Source organism: Balaenoptera borealis, assembly GCF_965194805.1.
Source record: "Balaenoptera borealis genome assembly, chromosome: 4".
NCBI lineage: Eukaryota > Metazoa > Chordata > Mammalia > Artiodactyla > Balaenopteridae > Balaenoptera > Balaenoptera borealis.
Genome location: NC_138861.1, coordinates 136372382 through 136394882, shown reverse-complemented (window position 1 = coordinate 136394882; position 22501 = coordinate 136372382). Strand labels below are relative to the sequence as shown.

The 22501-nt window shown below is 33.6% G+C and overlaps 1 protein-coding gene and 1 long non-coding RNA gene across 4 annotated transcripts in view; one reads left to right on the top strand and one right to left on the bottom strand.

The window, feature by feature from the left end:
- HSPA4L (heat shock protein family A (Hsp70) member 4 like) overlaps positions 1-22501 on the bottom strand; it is a 50862-nt gene that overhangs the window by 20098 nt on the left and 8263 nt on the right. For both annotated transcript variants that reach the window (XM_082389771.1, XM_082389772.1), the window contains exons 3-13: positions 18721-18778; positions 16270-16410; positions 13402-13524; positions 10490-10589; positions 9992-10125; positions 7968-8212; positions 7749-7825; positions 6964-7115; positions 6356-6462; positions 5227-5360; positions 3388-3587 (exon numbers count right to left, since the gene is read on the bottom strand). In XM_082389771.1, the coding sequence (XP_082245897.1) occupies positions 3388-3587; positions 5227-5360; positions 6356-6462; positions 6964-7115; positions 7749-7825; positions 7968-8212; positions 9992-10125; positions 10490-10589; positions 13402-13524; positions 16270-16410; positions 18721-18778 (1471 nt within the window). The remainder of the gene's footprint in view (positions 1-3387; positions 3588-5226; positions 5361-6355; positions 6463-6963; positions 7116-7748; positions 7826-7967; positions 8213-9991; positions 10126-10489; positions 10590-13401; positions 13525-16269; positions 16411-18720; positions 18779-22501) is intronic.
- Positions 1-22501, top strand: part of LOC309627649 — an 80169-nt gene that overhangs the window by 51357 nt on the left and 6311 nt on the right. The window contains exon 3 of one of the 2 annotated variants that reach the window (XR_014243891.1): positions 13516-16260. The exons of the other annotated variant lie outside the window; for it this stretch is intronic. This is a non-coding gene — a long non-coding RNA (uncharacterized lncRNA). Of the gene's footprint in view, positions 1-13515; positions 16261-22501 lie in introns of those variants that run through there. 2 annotated transcript variants of the gene reach the window in all.

Genomic DNA, 22501 nt, shown 5'->3' with positions numbered 1-22501 from the left:
GGCTTTCCTCATCACTTAATTTCCACTATGCATCCCCTGCTGTTAATTTCCTTTATATTTATATGGTATCTTGTTGCTTCTTGCCTATCCTTTTCCATTAGAATGTAAGTTACAGATGGGTGGGGACCTTCTTTATCTTGCTTAATACCACTGTATCCTCAGTGCCTAGAACAGTACCTGGTACATATAAGTAATCAGATATTTTGAATTAAAAAATAGATAAAAAGATAAACACCCAAATTGTCAACAACTGGGGAATAAATTGTGGTACATTAGTACGATAAATAGTCTCTTTGATCCTTCACTGTGCCATGAAGCCTAAGTTGTAATACCTTCCTAATAAGTCCAGATATTATTAAATACCTAGAAGAAAAGTGTCCATTTTCTGAGACATCCTTATACTGTATTGAAGAAAAGTTGGCAATCTATTTTATGGTTTTTCAGGAAAATCGAAGCCATCTTAATTTTTAATGAAAAAATGAGGCCCATAAAATAATCTCTCATAAATTGACTCTCATGCAAAGAGAGAAAAAAACAAAGAACTCCTACTGTTGCTCACTGATATATGTCTGGGTTTCATTGACCTCAGAGCCAGCAATGTCAGCAACTAGGGAACCGTAAAAAGAACCTTCAGCTATAAAGCTTCTGCTGTAAAGCTTAAAACAATTAGCTTCCAATTAGCTTCAAATACTTTGAATTTGTTCACATTTTGGGAGGGGGGAAGGGAGAGACTGCTCTATAATGGTATTTAAGCCTTAAGTTTTTAAACTTCTGGATACAGAATTAAAGAGAGAAGTCCTAGAGAGAACCATTATGCAATACAGTACACAGGATGTCTTTTGCACAGCAGGGTACTCAACATCACCCCTTATGTTAAAAGCAACGATAAGGAGATAACTTACGTTATTAGCAAGAATAAGGAAATAAACTACAATTTATTCAACACCTATCATATCAGCTAAGGTAGGGATTTAAAAGGAGATTAATATATGTGAATGTGCTCACTCACAATGCTAAGTATATGATCCATAACGTTAGTTACCTTTTTTTTTGGCTCTTGATTATATAAATTATAAAAGAAATAATCAGGAACATCTCACTTAAGAAGAAGAAATACCTTATACGGAACACCAACTACCTGGGTTCTGGTAAGCCGAAAACACTCTTGTAAGCAGATCAATCTCTGAATGGCCAAAGCAGATGTTATAAATTCATACATTTTATTCATGAGTGAGTTTTTTAAGTCCACATTCAAGAGATCATCCAAAAGGACTGGCTAACTGGATTTCAAGCCCACAGACAAACAGAAGCAGCAAATAAGAAATGCTAGGAGAGGTAGAAAATGGGTGCCATACTCTCCTTGTTTTTAGTTCCCAGGATTCACTAACATGATACAGAGAAAACTAAAGGTCTAAAACATTACACAGAGACTTTGAAGAAAAACAGGTGAAGAAAGTGAAATAGCTTTAAAAGAACTCACTCTAAAAGGCACTGTTGGTGGGAATGTAAATTGATACAGCCACTATGGAGAACAATATGGAGGTTCCTTAAAAAGCTAAAAACAGAACTACCATACAACCCAGCAATCCCACTACTGGGCATATACCCTGAGAAAACCATAATTCAAAAAGAGTCATGTACCACAATGTTCATTGCAGCTCTATTTACAATAGCCAGGACATGGAAGCAACCTAAGTGTCCATCGACAGATGAATGGATAAAGAAGATGTGGCACATATATACAATGGAATATTACTCAGCCATAAAAAGAAACGAAATTGAGTTATTTGTAGTAAGGTGGATGGACTTGGAGTCTGTCATACAGAGTGAAGTAAGTCAGAAAGAGGAAAACAAAGACCATATGCTAACACATATATATGGAATCTAAAAAAAAAAAAATGGTTCTTAAGAACCTAGGGGCAGGACAGGAATAAAGATGCAGATGTAGAGAATGGACTTGAGCACAAGGGGAGGGGGAAGGGTAAGCTGGGACAAAGTGAAAGAGTGGCATGGACTCATATACACTACCAAATGTAAAATAGATAGATAGTGGGAAGCAGCCGCATAGCACAGGGAGATCAGCTCGGTGCTTTGTGACCATCTAGATGGGTGGGATAGGGAGGGTGGCAGGGAGACGCAAGAGGGAGGGGATATGGGGATATATGTGTATGTATAGCTGATTCACTTTGTTATAAAGCAGAAACTAACACACCATTGTAAAGCAATTATACTCCAATAAAGATGTTAAAAACAAAAGAAAATAAAAGGCATACAGAATGCTTTCAATTTTAGCAAAAAATAAATCTTAAATGGATTAAACGTCTGCCATACATTGTTGTGAACTACAATTAAGAAAATTAACTTTTCACCTATTACTCTTATGTTTACTTATGAAAAATTGACTGTATCTTCACTAACATATTAGGACAGTATTTCCTTCTCCTCAATTCAAGGAAGGGAGGATGTAATAGGAAAATAACACATGGGAAGAAGAATGAAAGAAAATGCCATGGTCCTTTAACGAAGTACTTTAAGGAGTAGTGGTAGAATTCTGATCAATCTGGAAAAAAAGATTTTATAGTAACTGTTAGTAAAAACAGACAAAAAGACAACTTTCACAAAAGGGAGAAACTGTCTTGAAATTTAAAATCTTAAAATCCATTCTTAACATGCAGAAATATATGAAAAGCCTAGGGCAGACCTCCAATTATGATTTGAAAAAAACCCAACAAAAGCCATTAAAATAACTTACAAATAGTATATATAAAAAGATGAAAACTTTATGTAATGGAATATAATAACTTTCTCCTAAGATTCCTTCATTCATAGTATGCCAAGAGTAAATACAATGTTAGAGTCATATAACTCTTTCATAAAGAAACTGTCAAAAATCTGTTTTAATGTTACTGAATGTACAGCACATTCTTCTGCTCAACTGCCACAGATATCTCCTAACTAAGTTCTGAAAATTTCTTTATTAAGCATGTATTCTCAATCTAAAAACACATATTATGTATACAGTTCAGAATTTATCATTCTGAATTGGATTTATCTGTAAGCTAAAAAGCTAGCTATAATAAATGTTTTTAATAGAAATAAAGAATTTAGGAAAGATGGCTCCAGACACACATATGCATATTTTCCATATAATGCTATGAAAAATACACAAGCCTCCGAAAAGCATGTTACAATGTGAAAAGATGTAGAGCATTTAAAATAGAATTATTCTTTAATGATTGTATTTTTAAAAGTGTATATACCGATTCCTATAGCAGAACTTCAGAGCAAAACCTCAGATATTAATATTTTCAACTATTAAAAGTACCAGGTAGAATTAAGACACTGCATATATTAGAGGAACCTTTTTGAAACAGAATTTCTACATACCACATCATCCTTGCTTTCATTCTTAACAGAAGTTTCTGTCTCCATAGGAACATCACTGTGATCCCCTTCTATATTCTGCTTCTCAATTACTGATGCACTAGCCACACTGAAGATTCCATGGATGTTAATACGAACTTTAACCTTAACTTTGGAACTATCACCATCAGACTGTGGGAAAACATTCTGAATAGTGAAGCTCCCTTAAGGAAAAAAGAGCTTTGATCAGTACATGGGCCTCAGATTAACTCATTCAATTCATTCATTCAATAGTTTTACTATCATCTTTCAGATGCTGGCAAAAGAAAATCATAAATTATCATATGCTGATTAATTTCTGTGGGACATGCATTTCCCCCAGATCACCTTTTTAATATACTAATAAACCTGGTATAAACACTCAGACAGGTTAAGCAACCTGCCCAAAATCATGAACAATAGGAAAAAGGAGAGTTGGGATCTTAACCAAGGACAATCTGACTGAAGGCAATATCACTTTTAAGTTTTACAATGTTGCTACACTAAAACCAAAATAACAAAATTCAATTTCTGAGTTTGAAAACCAAATAGATATTACCTTTTTGCTATAAACTTTGCAAATCATAATCATCTTGGCAATTCATAAATAAAGCAATTTAAAATTTTTTCTGGATTTTTCCTATAGCAAAATTGCTAAGTTATCCAGTCACTACTACCTACTGAGGTCACATTAATTTTTCACTTTAAGAAATCTGATGTTTTATTTTTCAGAAAAAAAAGTCTCAAATATATAATGTTATCCATAGTAACAGAGACACTACCAGGCAGAAAAATTGTATATAAAAAATCTGGCTGACCTATGTTAGAGGTTGAATTGTGACCTCCTTCTGGCCCCAATTCATATGTTGAAGCCCTACTCTCCAGTAACCTCAGAAGATGACCTTATTTGGAGATAGGGTCTTTACAAGGTAATCAAGTTAAAGTGAAGTCATCAGGTGGGTTCTAATCCAATGACTTGGTGTCCTTATTTGGAGACAGATACATACACAAGGAGAACGTCATGTGAACATGAAGACAGCCATCTATGAACCAAGAACAAACGCCTGGAATGGATCCTTCCCTCACAGCCCTCAGAAGGAACCAGTCCTGCCAACAACTTAATTTTGAACTTTGAGACTACAGAACTGTGAGACGATAAATTTCTATTGTTGAAACCACCTAGTTTGTGGTACTTTGTTCCAGAAGCCCTCGAAAACTAATACCATTTTCAATAATTCACTTCTACTGCTTTAAATAATGTACATGAAAAATTAATATTGTCCCCTTTTTTAGTCTATCAATAGAAGTAGCACATACAGAAAATTTTTAAATTTAATATTCCTTCTCTTTTAAATGATGTAAATCTTACTTTGTTTTATATCTTCTAAAAGATTACTCAGCTAAAATGGATATTATAGTCTCCTATTTCCACTTTCGTATTAATCCAGTGATTAACTGGATTCTAGTTGTTGCCAGTGAACATAAGTTTAAAATCAGAATATGTAGTCAGTCTGGCAGCACAATTTCAGTTTACTGATTAAAGAGTTCTTCCATTAAAAAATAACCCTCACCCAAACTTTTCAGGTCAATTACAGAGCATTTTAAATACGCATTTCAAAATGAATTAAAAAGATTCAAACTTGCTGTTATTCCAGAAATAAACTATGAGCACTAAAAAGTGCACGTTTAGAAAAAAGTATGATTATCTTTCTTTAAAAATCCAGTGCTGGCTTAGCTGAAATGTTACTTTGTTTCCTTGATTCAAATATTAACATATTTGTAAGAGGCTAAAATTTATGAAAAAACGTTTTGGAGTTCTCTTACCAATTCTTGGATCTGGATAAGGCACTTCATGTAAATTAGTATAAAATGCTTCTAGTTCAAATGGTTCTTTCTTGTGGAAAGTAATGACTTTTGAGAATGGGGCAGGATGGTTCTTACAGAATACTTCACATTCCCTAAAATGGAGCAGGAAAACAGTTAAAAACAAATAGAAAGTTGCCTATGAACCTAATTACAGAATCCATCTCATTTTTAATTCATGGTAAGCAGCAATTTTAAAGACCTCTGTGCACAAATGTTAAGAAAAAGAATTACTGGTTTTGCTATAAATAAACGTGCCTTTTGACAAGTTTAGGGCTCAAAGTTTTAGAACGTCTGACATAGTAACAGACAATTCTATCCTACTAAAATGAGAAAAATTATCTGAGAATAGGTATATTTTAAGGCAATATATAAGGATGTTTTTGCTCACATCTGAGGACCAAATTCTATCGATATTTTTTGAAATTTGTGCAAAAATTTCAATTTCTTGGGGGTGCAGATGTACAGAACACAGAACAAAATCTTAAAAGCAACTTCAAAACCCTAAATACAGGTTTATTTTATTATACAAACTATACTTCTGAAAAGCAGTCAAATATAATATTTGAAATACAGATTTTATTTTGGTAGGAAAGTAAACAATTTATATCCTGGGCAGTTCATGGAAAAGGAAATGTTAATGTCAAAGCATGAAAAGACTTGCAGCTCACAACAGTCAGAAATGCAAATTTAATAATAAAGTACGATTTAAAAGTGCATGCTTTTATTTGGATATTCAAAGAAAATGACTGGATAGATATATACCCAGCTGTTAACAATAGTTAGTTACCTCAATAAAATGGGCTAAGGGAGTTGGGGTACGGCAAATGCAAGTTTTTAAGTTTTTATATTTCTATACTGTGATTTTTATTTGAAAATGAGAATGTTTTACTTTTATAATAAAATACTAATTAAAAAATATGCCATAATGGTTTACAGATTGTATATCATTTTTATATTCTCCTTGTTTCTAAGATAGTATTCTAAAGTGTTTGACAAGTTTAAGAAGTATAAATTCCTCTAATTTAGAATAGTAGGTTCAATTGCTTATTTAGGACAAGCTCTAACCAAGGCTTTAGAAGTAACTTACCCAGTCCCATCTTCAAAAGAGGTCTTCCATCTTAACGTGATTGAATAGGGAACAAGGTCTGTTATGGAAAATTCACGCACTTTAAATGCTGGTGAGAGAATCGCACACTGAAAATAAGATGTATACCATATTTAAATCAACAAACACCAAACATACCCTAGGTTGCCATGATTGAACTGCTTAATAAAGTTCTTATAATAAAATTGTTACATTTTAAAAATTTCTGGGTTTTTGGTAATAACTAGTTAAAATTTTAAAGTGTCAGAGCACTCTTTCTGTGACTTTACAAAAACTGATGTAAAAATGTGACTTTACAAAAACTGATGTAAAATATGTTTAAATCTCAAAAAAAGAATTTTAAATAGGAATAATTATAAGAATTCATAAAATAAATGCTTTTTCAGTATAATTACAGACATACTGTCCTATGATAGTTTACAAACAAATGGGACAGACACAACCCTTATATTTCAGGAATAATTTCAATTTAATTTTAGCTTATTGATAACTGGTTGGACAAGATAATATTAAAAAGTTCTTTGAGGCCTATTACCATATTTCTGGCAAAATATACATTCTAAAATTTAAAAAAAGACTAATAATCATACCTGTAATGCACATCCTCTTGCAACAGCTTCATCAGCATTTAATGTGGTACTTATGTCTTTAAGAAAGAACTTAGTGATTTGTTCCTTCACAGCAGGAATTCGTGTTGCTCCCCCTACAATTTCTATACTACTTATATCTTCACGTTGTAAGTCTGGAAAAGGAAAGGTTTAATTGAGAAAAATAAGACAGCCTTTATAAAAATGTGAACAGTAGACCCCGGAAAGTACTTTTTTAAAAAAATGTATTTTTTTATTTGCTCAAAACAAGGTAAAATGGAAAGGAGATAAAAATAAATTTTGGAAAAAAGCAAAATTTAGTAGATATTAATTATCTGCTTATCAGGTACTGTACTTGGTCTAGATGATGAAGTGACCACAAGGACAGACAAACACCTCATGGACTTCAGAGTCCTTCAGTTTTAACTTCCACCTCACATATCACCAGAGAAGGTAATTTTAATTGATTACAAAAAACTTTTAACAAAAAGCAGTCATGTCCTCATTTCCACTTTCAACCAATCTTTAAAATCTTACATATAGACACCTTCAAATATAACTAGCATTAGTTTTATGATGTAAACAATATGAGTCAGAAGTTCTCATAAACTCTATTTCTAGTAGCCCTGCTCTTATGAATAAACAATGAGTTATAATCTCCTTCTCTAAAACAAGAAATACAAGTCTTCAAAAAGCACATGAATTTTTTATTGCTTTTACCATTGTCTACCCCATTCAAGTAACACCATGGTACAGTTTTGATGGTTAGTTCAGTAACTTCCACTTACTAGCTTGTTCCATTACTGCTTTTAACGGTGGGTCAACTCTGGCTAAGAGGGAAGCACATAATTGTTCAAACTGAGCCCTGTGGGAAAATGAAATAAAATTAATTATTTGGGGATATAAAAATTGAGCATATCTTCTAAAATAACAGAACGAAGAAAAATCAGACATGAACTAAACATAAAATAAGGAAACACTTTTCAAACTGAAAGCATGCATGGTACCTGTTCATTTTACTAGAAACATCAAGGTCATTCATGAAACACTCAATGTTCAGTGGAAGGTCTGATGCATTTGCACTCATTAGCTTCTTTAGTTTTTCACATTCCTGATGTAAGCGCAACAAGGCCCGAGAGTTTTCTTTTACATTTATCTTATATTTTGTCTTGAACTCATCACAAAAGTAGTCTACTAAAACCTCATCAAAGTTCCTGCCACCCAAATATGGATCAAAGGTAGTAGCCAAGACCTGTTTAATTGAAAAACCAGAACGGAATTTTCAGAAATATTAGATGTTTTCAGCACCCCCTCCAAAATACCTTTTAAAATTAAAATCAAAACCAAAGAACTTGACAAAAATCACAGGGGTGCCAAATTTGGAACCACTTATATTAATTATCACTTATATTTAGCCAACATATCTATCCACTCTGAATTATCTGCTTTAAGTTATAGATCTATATACCTACATGAAAGAATAATTCTAATTCTGAAATAACTGAGTTACAATGACTAAAACTTCATTATCTTACAACCTATGGTTCTATAACACTGAAGAGGTGGGCCAAAAACCAAGTTTAAGAGAGCAAGGAAAGGGTCCTAAGTATGTAACCAAAAACAAAACAGCCAAGAAGAGCCAATCCAAAGATTAAATCTAAAATATTGTAATTGGTCAACTTACAAATCAGGAATTAGTGCCCCCATCCCGCATAAATATACAGAAGGAACAAAAAAGCACGCGAGGGAACAAAAAAGAAAACAAAAAAAATGAAGAGGAGAGACAAAAATTTAATATAATAAGCTTGTTGAGCAATAGGCCCCAGTTAGCAGTCGAGTGGAAAAGGAATAGACAAGTCACAGCACTTCAACGATATAGTTCTTGAAAACATAGGACCCAAGACATCTAGTCTCTCTCCCCGAGGTAGAGGGAAAAATAACTACTTATAATAGTCACGACTAAAAAAGTAGAATCCCACTGTTGGTGTGGTTCATCAGCTTTTTTTCACAAGGATGGGTGGTGGAATAGTGGTAAACATCACAGTAGGATGTGAGCACAGCCTGATTGGGATGTCATCCCAGATTAGCATGAAGAATCCATGGACAGACTTCTCATGAGGTCCAGTATTACCCAAAATTAGATGTAAAATTGTGTAGGTATGTGACTAGTGCAAATGTGCATCATTCTGAGTGAAGGGCCATAGCTTTTATCAAACTTCCAAAAGGGCCTGTGACCTAAAAAATTATAGCTCTATACTCTAAGGTATTCACTAAAAAGGAAGAAAGGAAAATGTTCTTTTTTAATAAAGTTAAAATTCAACACTAAATACCAAGGATTAAATCAATTTGCAAAAAACTATTCTGTATTCACTATGAGTCATTTCCCTTTAATTTTCTGATTACAAGGATGTTAATATAGTACTATAAACGGCAAGATGAGAGGCTCTAAAAGGTACTGGATAACCCAAAGCATTTACTCTTCTGAGCTAATCTATACGTGTGTGTAATGGGGGGAGAGAGAGAGTATGTGTTAAGTCTGGGTAAGACAATCAATGTAGAAATGAATACAAAACCAAACAAAGGCTGTAAGAAGATAAGCATATATAGGTAAATAATACCACACTGTAGAAAATTTTGATTAGGACTCCAGGATAGAAAGGTTTCTAAAGACAATGGGAATCATTTTAGAAATGTTTCCTATGTACATTTATAAATATGTAATTTATGCTCCCTGATAGGTGACTGAACACCTCAACAATAATAAAAATAGCTAACACATAATATCTGCTATATGGCATTCCAAGCATCTTATAATCATTAACTCATTTTATCCTCAAAAGTTCTATGAGGTACCTACTGATAATATTCTCAGGTGAGGAACCTGAGATTTGGGGAGGTTAGGTAACTTGCTCAGGGTCACAGTTTTTAAGTGGCAGAGCCAGGATTTAAACCCAAGCATTAGGGTTCTCTATATAGTCTCATATGCTCTTAGACATTAAAATTAAATATAGCAAATCATTTATTTACTTACTTTAAGTTTTCCTTTGTTAAAAGCACAAACTGAGATCTGGTAGGCAGAATGTCCCATATCAATAAATATTACATTTCTTGGTTTCTCACCTAACGGAGGAAGATCCTGTTTATAAATTCCATATGCCAGCGCAACTATGTAAGAACAAAGAATTAGGTTAATTCCAGCCTAGCAATCACTTGGAAAACAATAGGTAAGTCATGTTGATACTACATTTTAACACACAGTAGAGTAATACAAATTATTAGTTTCAAAGTAAATTCACTTTTCATAAATTGGTTAATGTTTTTTTCTCTACCCATCTATAACCCTATAATATTAATGACTCTTATAGCCAATGAAAGACATGTTTAAACTCTGCCATAATGTTGTGCTCCAAAATGACAAGCTTATATCAGTACATAATAGAGTTAAAAAATAAATGCTTTGTATTAATTAGAAAAAAAAAACTATAATAATATTTTTCTGACAGTGATTTTCAAATTGCAAACTGCTTACCTGCAGTAGTTTCATTCATTAGCCTTAAACAATTTAAGCCTGCAACCTGGGCTGCAGCCATCACAGATCTTCTCTCAGCATCAGTGAAAAAGCTCGGAATCTGGTATTGCAAAACAATAATTAAGTGTTATTAGTTCAATGTAATAGATTTTACTTAAACATTTCATCAATTGAAAAATGAACTTATGTACAGCTTAAGGCAAAGAGTGGTGTTCTAATTAAATAAATGAGGAAAAAAATACTAGTTTTTTTTTTTAAGGTTGGCAATTTCCACATCATAAAGTTTTGACCTAAAGTATGAACACAAATTTAAAGCAATTAGTAAAATAGAATTAATACTGTAGGATTTCAAAAATATGTTAAATTCTTCTCATGTTGGTCTGGTCTATAAAAATACTTATTTGTTAATCTTTAATAATGAAACATTAAAAACCCAAGAGTCTATTAAAATGAGATTGGTTAAATATGTTATATCCACATAATGGAATCCTACATAGATGTTAGAATCAGATCGATCTGAATTGTCATGGAATAGTATCTTTATTACATTAAAAAAAGGGGGCATATACAGCATGATTTCATTTTTGTGGATGTATGTACTACTAGAAGAATATATTCCCAAATGTTTACAATGGTTGTATTTCAAAGGGAGGGGGAACTATATTGCAGGGGACTTATGATGAGCATGTGTTTCTTTATAAATCATGAAAAAACATTAAATATATTTCTATTAAAAAATAAACTCTTAATTTAAAACTAATAATTAAGATTACATATACTTATTACTGTCAAACTAAGAAGCACTTCCATTTGGTCTACAGACAAATTTCTAAAAAGCTAATTAAGTATATCCATGTACAAAACTTGGGGCTCTTCCAATTTTAAGTAAGTAGTCTCCTCCAATCTTAGTGCTTTTTGAATTTAGAAATTTCATTTAATAGATAATAACACAAAAAGAACTTGAATTTTGTTAAGTTTGTATATCCTGATTTTGGTATTATCCTTCAGACAAAAACCTAAATTATAAGGTATGGTTCACTTAATTTTCACTAAGCACTTAGGTACCAGTACTTTTCTAGCCATTAGGGATATGACAGTGCATAGAGCAGAAAATACCTCCCTTTGTACAGCTCACATGGGTCTACTGCACTGATTACAAAGTTAATAATGCCCAAGAAGTTCACAATGCCATGTTCTGATACTAATTTCTGACATGAAAGTAAAATCAAGTATGGCTAAATAAATAGGGATGGATTTGAATTTAAGATACATTTTTAAAATGTGCACCATTCTGACATATACTTTCAAGTGGCAGTATAATGGAAGAGTTATGACCACAAGTTATTTAACTTCTCTGTGTCTCAGTTTTTTCACCTGTGAAATTGAGGTTAATAATATCCTACCTACAGAGTGGTTCTGAGGATTAAATGGGTTAATACACGTTAAATGCCTTTAATAGGGCCTGGACAATGGTAAACTCCATCATTTACTATTACAAAATGACTGGAAAACAAAATACTCACCTAATATTTTTCTCTCATTTAAAAATTCTATATACACCTGACAGGGACTTCCCTGGTGGCGCAGTGGTTAAGACTCCATGTTCCCAATGCAGGGGGCCCAGGTTCGATCCCTGGTCAAGGCTGCTAGATCCCACATGCATGCCGGAACTAAGGAGCCCGCCTGCCGCAACTAAGACCCAGCACAACCAAATAAATAAATATTTTAAAAATAAATAAATAAAAATAAATAAATACACCTGACAAATTTTAATTACTAAATTCACTGAAGAGTTCATAATACGATTCTATTCTTCTGATGACATGAGACTCCTGAACTTACGTAGTCAAGTTTAACAGTACTAAAAATATATTCACATTTAGGGGACAACATATAACTTAAAAACTAGTTATCAATATATAATGGGATCTCAAGAGATAAGACAGGGGGTAAAAGATTAAATGTTTTGTTAAGAATCTTTAAAAGACAGATCTTTTCTTTCTGAAAAGTACTGCATGATCTCACCTATATGTGGAATCTAAAAAAGTCTAATTCATAGGATAGAGTAGAATGGTGGTTAACAGGGGCAGGGAGTAAGGGAAATGGGGAGACAGTGGCCAAAGGGTACAAAATTTCAGTTATGTAGAATGAATAAGTTCTAGAAATCTAATGTACAGCATGGTGACTACACTTAACAATACTGTATTATATACTGGAAATGTGCTAAGAAAGTAGATCTCAGGTATTCTCACCACACAAACACAAAAAAAGTAACCACAGGAGATGGATATGTTAATTTGCTTGACTGTAGTGATCATTTCACTATGTATATCAAAGCGTCATGTTGTTCATCTTATATACAAACAATTTTTATCTTAAAGGCTCAAGTGGATTTTGAGGGGCGATAAATGTGTTTATTATACTGACTGTGATGATGATGGTTTCACGGGTGTATGAGTATGTCAAAACTTCTGCAAGTATACACGTTAAATACATCTAATTTATCATTTTTAAAAAAGGATCTTTTATTTCTGATACAGAATATACAGAATCTCAAATTCCCAACTGGGCATTTTCAACCTTTGACATAAATGTTAATAAGGTCGGTCCCTAGAGGTGGGACGTTAAGTGCTACCTGGAAAGATTCTTAGGGATAAGTGGCAGGTACAGCAGCCACCAACTAATCACATACATTAGTTTTTAAGATTCACTGATTATCACAGTTAACTTTATGGGAAACTCAATCCTGAACTTTATCAAATAAAATAATTTTTTAACATAAAAGTAAAAATGGATTTAGGTTATTTACTGGATAAGGGCAGAAGGAATAAAGGGAAGAAAAATATTTCAATACAACATTAATACACTGGAAAATATGATTCATGAGTGTTCATTACTGAGGTAAAACTTACTGAAATCACACAGTCAGCCACTGGTTTCTTCAAAGCATTTTCTGAAGTCTCTTTAAGCTTAGCCAACAGCATTCCAGTAACTTGCTCGATTGCAAAAGGTCTCTCTTCTTCTAGGTATCGCACCTAAAGCCAAAAGTGGAGATACTTATCAAGAGTCATTTATTCATCTAGTATTTTATGAGCACCCACCTTATACATGATCGATACACAACCGTGAAAAAAGCAAAGTCCGTGCTCAATGAAGTTATATACCAAAAGGATTGCTCTAGTATCATTATGTCTCATCTCTGAAGTTCCAGTGCCTTACACATAGTATTACAACCAAACAAATTATCTTCAAGAGTGTCTTTACATGCTCCAGGTCCCCATCTCCCACAAAAGCAAGTTTTATCATTCACTACCCTTATAAACAAATAAGGGGAAAAAGATCAAATAATCTTTCTTTTGGAAGTTAGAACTCTTCTTGGGTTTAAAATGAAAACTTTAGTAATACAGTTTTGTGAAAAGGAAATGAGAACACAGCCAAAAGAAAAAATTCCTTATTTAAAAAAAAAGAAATTTAATATATATTACTGTATATAGATGTATACATGGAATTTTAAAATTATTTTTTAAAATAACCACTTCATCTCATACACAGGTTTAAGACTAGGTTGAATTTAAGCACATAAAATGAAACTTTACAGTGCTTCTTGACCAAGGAATACTGTGCTTTATTCAAGTAATCAAACCCTTTCATAATGACAACCACAATATTTATAAGCAATACAAAGTCACCTTAAAACCCATACAATAACTACATCTAATTTACAGAAGAAAAGGCTATGTCTTTTACCTTTGTACCGCAATGGAGTGAATACACTAAACTTTGGAAGAGCTTTAAAGAACTTCTCAAGCAGCACAATGCATGTTTGTATGTAAGTGTATAAGTATGTATAAATAATTATATAAAATTTACTTTGAAACAGACTTAAAATTGATAGCCATTTGTTTACAAATCAATTTACAAGTAAGTTCAAAACCAAGCATTACATGAAATTACTGTCTTTAAACATGGGAAGAAATCAACCACACTGAAACAAGGGAAAATGAATCAAGTACCCAGGTGTCTTAGTCTGATTATAGGAGGCACAACAATACAGTATTTTTAAAAATAATGTAAAAGTTAGATGAAATAAACATCAAAGTTTATTCAAACAAATGTCAGAAAAAATAAGTGGATAAAATGCTTGAGAAGTTGAATGCTAAAGATCTTCAGTCTTCAAAAGATGAAGAAACTTAGTTTGACACAGGACTGATTAACGTTTTCAAAGCCTCTTCAACTAGCTTACATGCACTCACTATGACTGTATAAAAATTGTATCACTTAAAAATTAGGTTTTGGCTTTCTGTAAAAATAATTTATTGTGTTTTTATCAAACTACTCACAAAGCATAATTTTTAATTTTCTTTTGAAAGAATAAAAGCAAAAGAATTTAAGTAGTTTAGAATAAAACTGCTCCACAGAGTCATTAACCAGAAGTTATCATATCTAAAGGACATGTGAATATTATTCTTTATCTCATTTATTGCTATCATGACCCATCCAGCTTCCTAGTCAGCAACTCCTGATCCACAAATTTCACCTCCTGATCCACAAATTGCACAATTTTTCAACTTGTCTTTAATCTCTCATGGTGTCTTCTTTGAACTACTGTAAGTCTCATGTCTCCTTACAACAACTCATCATCCATCCTGTAGTCAGAACCCTCTTCTAAACATGGAAATATATATCAAGTTTAAAATCAGCTATTAAAATTTTTAACTTTGAGATATAATTCATATCACATAAAGTTTATCTTTCTGAAGTATATAATTCAGTGGTTTTTAGTCTATTCAAAGCTGTACACTGATTACCACTAACTGTAGTACATTTTCATCACCCTAAAAAGAGTGACCCATTAGCAGTAGTAGTAGTAGATTCACCCATTCCCCCTTACCCTTAACTCCTAGCAACCACACATCTGTTTTCCACGTCTATTGATTCGCCTGATTCTGGATAGCCAAAAAAATGGAATCATACAATACGTGGCCTTTTATATCTGCCTTTTTTCCAGTTAGCATGTTTTCAAGGTTCATCCATGTTGTAGCACGTATCAGTACTTCACTCCTTTTTATGGCCAAATAATATATTCCATTGAATAGCTATACCACATTTTGTTTATCCACTCATCAGCTGATGGACGCTTGGGTTGTTTCCACTTTCTGGCTATTATAAATAATGCTATTATGAACATTAGCGTACAAATTTTTTGTGTGCACATATGGTTCAATTCTCTTGTGTATATACCTAAGAGTAGAATTGCTGAGCCATATAATAACTCTGTGGTTTGGGGTATTCTGTTAGTTTTTGTTAACCAATCTATAACTTTCTGTCTCAGGATGTAGAAGTAAAAATCCAGAATCCATCTCTTACTTGGAAGAAGAGTTTGCTTTAATACTTCTATAATATGTTATAAGATTCTTCTAAATTAGAGAAAACTCATTATAGAAATTAACATACTTTTGGGGCCTATTTTTCTAAATCACATATGCTTCTGCCTTTATTCCTTAAAAGTGGTTCACCTCTAAAAGTTCTCCAAATAATAATCCTTTTTTCTTGACAATAAAAGTATTTGGATTAAAAAGATTATTATTCTAAATCAGATTTTTTTTTTGCATTCACTAAAGCATATTACGAAAACTGCCTGTATTTTTGGTATATAGGTACTGCATCCAGAGGAAAGGAGTTAAATTAAAAATTTTTTAAATATTTAAAAACAGGCAATATTATCATATTTGGTTTCTTTAATTTGAACATATGTTTGCATTCTGGGAATATAAGCTTACCTTAACTCCTGCACTTCCATTAGGCATCTTCTGCAGCTCATAGGGAAGCCTGATCCTTTCCGTCTGCACAACAGGATCATCAAATGATCGCCCATGAAGCTTTTTGAAACCATGAATTGTATTTCTTACATTCGTGACTATCTGTTGGCAGTAAATACTTTTATTTATCAATTACTTAATTAATGCAAAATAAACACTATGCTAATACTTGAGAATCACCAAGTCTCCTTATCCTATATATCCAAGTTCAGAATCACACACAATCATTCATTCTTCTGGTTTCTAATTGATAGAAAAATTACACTATTGCCCCTCCAACTCTGCTCCTACCTTAGGAATGTTAGATTCAAAAAAGAAAAAAAACTTTAAAACTTTTTAAAAAGAACAAAACTGTAAAACTTTTCAAATAATACAATGAAAATCTATCTACAACTCATTTCTGGTTTTCTTCAACACTTTTGGGCTAATAAATTAGTATCTTTGATTTCTTTCTTTCCACTTTCATTCGTGTTTTTATTTAAACTATGTTTTTTATTGCCATGTTTTTCTTTTACTCTCAATATCTTATTCTTTGTGTTACTATGTTGCTTCCACTGCTGAAAACTGCTCCTAGGCTAGTAAATTAAAACTCCTTCCATGTAACATGATGCTAAGTTAAAGTGTCTTAATTTGTAAATAGCTTGTATTTTGGCAAAGTAATTTTTTTCTTTAACTAGAACATGTAGTTCAAACTATAGAATATTATTGAGATCCAGTTGTTGCCCTCTTAGTGATCTTTAAAGCCAAGTAGATCTTGATCTTCAATTATGAGATGAAAACTACTGGGATGCTGAATTACCATGTTGATCTCTTTAGCTTTTTTGGAGAAGTAACTTATAGTTTGCTTTCTTCAGAGAGTCTGAGGTCTATGATACACTTAGAACATCAGCCAGGGGACTTCCCTGGTGGTCCAGTGGTTAAAGAATCCGCCTTCCAATGCAGGGGACACGAGTTCGATCCCTGGTCAGGAAACTAAGATCCCACATGCCGCGGGGCAACTAAGCCTACACGCCACAAAACTGTTGACTTGCGCGCCTCAACGAGAGAGCCCATGTGCCGCAAACTACAGAGCCCAGACGCTCTGGAGCCAGAGAGCCCAGGCGCCACAACTAGAGAAAGAAAGCCGGCATGCCACAACTAGAGAGAAGCCCGTAAGCGGCCACTAGAGAGAAGCCCGAGCACCGCAACGAAAAGATCCCGCATGCCTCATCGAAGATCCTGTGTGCCGCAACTAAGACCCAACGCAGCCCCAAAAAATAAGGAAGATTAAAAAGAAAAAAAAAAAAAGAAGAAGAGAAGGAAGATCAGCCAGAATACGAGATGTAAACTTTAGTGAAGGGGTCCTTTTAGCACAAACAACATTTGTTTATGTGTAATATGAAAATGGAAAAGAAAGAAAAAACACATTCATACACAGGCCAACTGTAAGACAATCTTGATAAAAAAAATCTTAAGCAAAAGTTCGTGGATAAATGAGTCAATTGAATAATTGAGTACAAAAAGTCATGAGGAAAAACGCCCCATTAAACAGACTTATTCTGTAATAAAGAAGACCCAGGTATATATTAAAATGTAAGAAATAATTGTTAAGGGTTTTGGTTCATGGTAATAAAGTCCAAGGAAAATGAACCTATAGCATGGAATGTTAAAAGTGAATGTTTTATGGGCTTCCCTGGTGGCGCAGTGGTTGAGAATCTGCCTGCCAATGCAGGGGACACGGGTTCGAGCCCTGGTCTGGGAAGATCCCACATGCCACGGAGCAACTAGGCCCGTGAGCCACATTTACTGAGCCTGCGCGTCTGGAGCCTGTGCTCCGCAACAAGAGACGCCGCGATAGTGAGAGGCCCGCGCACCGCGATGAAGAGTGGCCCCCGCTTGCCGCAGCTAGAGAAAGCCCTGGCACAGAAACGAGGACCCAACACAGCCATAAGTAAAAAAAAAATTAAAAAAAAAAAAAGTGACTGTTTTATGCAAACGGATTTCAGAAGCCTAGAAATATAAATACTTAAACAGATTCCATGTAAAGTAGTAGTAAAATAGTAGCCACAGAGGATTACTCTGGATATTAATTTCTCCATTTTTTTCCCACCTTCTTTTACAAACACATCATTCACTTGTTGTAGAAGTATATATTCTAGATAGGAGGATATCCCTCATAGAAAGTGACCATACAAGGAAAAACTGATGCCATTTGGTAGCATACTCTGACTTCACAACTAAGATTTTTGAAAAATAAAATTCAAGAAATATTTTACAACCCAAAGCAAAACATATCTAATAAGATACAAAGATATTAGGACCAGTCATATTCTTTATTCTTTTTTTCACTCTTAAGTACATAAAATGGGAGCTTAGTTACCCATATGAAGTTAACTCTGCCTATAAGTCAAAACATCTACAGGAACAATTTACCTGGCTCTTAGCTGCATTTCCAATGGCTCGCGTTCTTGATCCCAAAGATATACAGGCTCTAAACAGGAAAAAAACAAAAAGTTTGTTCTCAAGGTATTTTTATACTAATGTGCTATTACTCTGCTTCTCTTTATACAAAAATGAATTAAAGGAATGAATATAATTATGTATTACTCAAAAAACAGGTTACTGAAATCATAATTTTACATATTTTTAAACTTTCCTAAGTAATAGAATAGTGGTCAGAATAAACGTTAGAATTTTTTTAAATGTGCTAATACTTGGCAACACTGTATTGGTTCCAAAATTGTTTTCCAAATTCTACTGGTCTATGACTTACTAAAAAAACTAACTGTATTTAGTAAGGCCAGGCTCCTTGGATCTAAATCCTGGCTCTGCCGATTAACAGCTGAGTAACCTTGTAGAAATTACCTAACCATTATTTGCCTCAGCTTCCCATCTAGAAGATAGTGTTGATAATAATACCTACTCACAGAGTTGTGTGAAGATTAAGTGAGTGAATATAGGTAAATGCTTTGAACAATATGACTGTTGCTTTTATTACTGCAAATGTAGTTCTGCTTATAAAAACAAGTGTAGAGTAACATTTTTATTAAAAAAACTTTCAAAAAAAATTTCATGTTGTGATTCGAGAAAATGTTTCCATGGTTTCAGTTGTAATTACAGGTAATTATTCATTCAATCAAAAAATATTTACAGGCATTGTGTGTATACTAGCTACAATCACTGTGCTTGGAGAATTTAGTCTATTGAAAAATATTCAACGTATAAAATAAAATTATGAATGCTACTAGCAAAAAAAGAGAATAATCACTTCTAGATAATAAGGCTTAGGAAAAGCAGGTGGAAGATGTGATTTCTGAATTAAGACTTGAAAGAAAAGAAAGCATTTTAATATGTATCTGTTTTGTGGAAAAGGACATTCCCAGTATATGTCTATTCTCAATATGACAGCCTGAGTGATCCTCTTAAAGACAAACTCCTCTGTTAAAAACCCTTCAAGGGTGTCCTATCTCCCCAACAGCCAATAAAGCCTTTCATGGTTTGGTTCTTAGCTGCTCTGCTCTGTAACTTCAATCTAGGCACACAGGTCTCCTTGCTATTTCTGGAACAGGGCAAGCACATTTCTGCCTCAGGGGCTTTGTACATGCTGTTCTCTCTTTCTGGAGCACATGCCATGAGCTCTCACTTCTTTCATGTCTCTGGCTCAAATGTCAGCTTATCCGAGACACCTTCTCTATCTTATATAAATAGCATTCTTGCTCCTCCCCAGTACATATATCTCCTGTTTCCCCAATTTTATTCTTCCCCATAATGTATCACCATCTGATACAATTTATTTTTTTACGGACTATCTCCACACTAGGATGTGAATGCCATGTAGGTAGATAATGTATGTCCCATTGCCTTGTTCTGCACTATCCAATATCGTAGCCACTAGCCACATGTAGCTAGTAAAATTTAAATTGACTAAAATTAAAAATTCAGTTCCTCAGCATTAGTCACATCAAGGGCTCAAGAGCCAACTTTCAAGTGCTTAACAGCTACATATGGCTACTGGATATGCAGAGAACAGAAAATACATAGAACATACACTGTAGAATAGAAAGTTCTGGATAGCACTGGTCTATATATCTGGTACATAACCAAGGTACTTACTGAAAGAAAGGGAAGATGGCTCCTAAGGTTAATGCTCACTTGGAGACTAGGAAGAATACAACTTCGCTAGTTTCATAGGACATTTTGGTAGACATATCAGAGGGCCAGATTATACAGTGTCTCAAATGATATATTATAAATTTGAAATATATTTCAGTAGGTTATGAGAGTTCATTAAAGCCTTTTGAATAATAGAATGAACACTCCATGCTTACATATAATACAAAGTGAAAAAAAAAAAAAAAAAAAGATCCCAGAACAGTGCTTTTCAAGGGCTGAACAAGATATTGTTATATTGGGGACACAGGATTTTTCAGGGAAGGCAAGCAGTTAGGTTCATTCAGTCAATTTAACAGATGAATGCTGAGTAACTACTACATGTCTGGCACTCTGTTGGGTACTAAAGCTATAATAATAAGGGGAAAAAAGTCAGACATCGTTTTGGCTCCCTTGGAACTTATATTGCTATAGAGTCACAAATGAAAGTAAACTAGGTGGTACAAAAACGGGTACACATGGTGCAATGAGAGTAGACAACAGCACGAATTGACCTAAAAGAGCATCAGGAATGGCTTATCGGAGAAAGTGATGAGATTTGAAGGAAGAGTAAATGATGATGGATTCAATTAGGGGTGTGTTTGGTGGAGATCATTTTGACTACAGGAATGGGTGGAGGGCTAGAAGTTATCAATAATCTCTATCAGTATAGTAGCAGCTGAGACAGAAGGAAAAGGAAATAGGAGATTTTAGGAGCTAAAACTCAAAGGACTTGGTGGTGAACTAGGCCTTCGCAGTGCAATCCAGCAGCCACCAGACACACGTGGCTATCAGCCACATGAAACGCAGCTAGGCTGTGTAAGTACCTCACGCTAACCAACTGTGCCACTGGAGCTCCAGTGCAGCTAGTCTGAATTGGATATATTTATTTTAAGTGTGAAATACACTCTGGATTTTGAAGATTTAAAATTTAAAAAGAAATGTTACAATATCTCATTAATTTTAAAACACTGATTACACGTTGAAATAAGATTTTGAATATACTGATTTAATTAAGTATATTAAAATTAACTTTGCCTGTTTCTTACCTTTTTAATGTAACTACTAGAACATTTTAAAATATGTATGTGGCTCACATACATTATATTTATTTTTATTGAACAGTGCTGAAATAGATAATAGGAAGAGGTAAGTGTCAAGAATAATGTCTAGGTTTCCAGTTTGCATAAGAGGGTAGATAGTGGTGCCATGCAATGAGACAGAAAACACTGTAAGAGGGACACGTTTGGGGATGGACCATCACAGGTTCTATTTTGGACATGTTGAGATTGAGGTACCTTTGAGACATCTAAGCAGATATATATTTAGGACTAAAATGTTAAATGTGATGAACAGATGAACGAAATGGAAGTTACTTTTAATTGTGATCTGGCCAAAACAGGATATAGTAAGAATCAGCGGTTCAGGTGACATCTTCATTTCTCTTGCAAATAACTCCTTGATTCAACACAGTCTTTGCCAGGGTAGATATCTGCATACCTGATACAGCAATCCACGCGGATTGTTGGTATTCCACCCTAAAACTCATCAGAGAAAACATGGACTTGCCATCTCTTAGCCTGCTTTATAGTCCATCTTAGTCTCAACTCCATTATTTGGATACACTTCTGAATACTTTTTTCAATACGAGACTACCAACATTTCAATGCACAGAAAATCTTATTCTTAGGTTGATTCTCAAGAGTTTAACTTCTGTTAGAACACTTAATTCCAAATAAGATTGATTCAACTATCATTTATTAAGTGCTGTATTCACTCAGAAAAATCAAAATAAGTTAAATACCTATTCTCTTTCAAAACTTTTACCTGACCTTTAGTAATACCAAGGAAAATACACACATATTAGGTTGATATAAAAGTTCTTATAGAAAAGGATATTCAACAGTTTATCCAACTATGTATCACATAATCCAGTTATATTATACTTTTTATATATTATTTCAACTACTATTTAGAAATTCCATTTTATACCTAAAAGAAAAAAAAAAAAAAGGAGAGTTCACAATGCAGCTTAAATCTATTATATCCAGTCTGATGTTGCCAC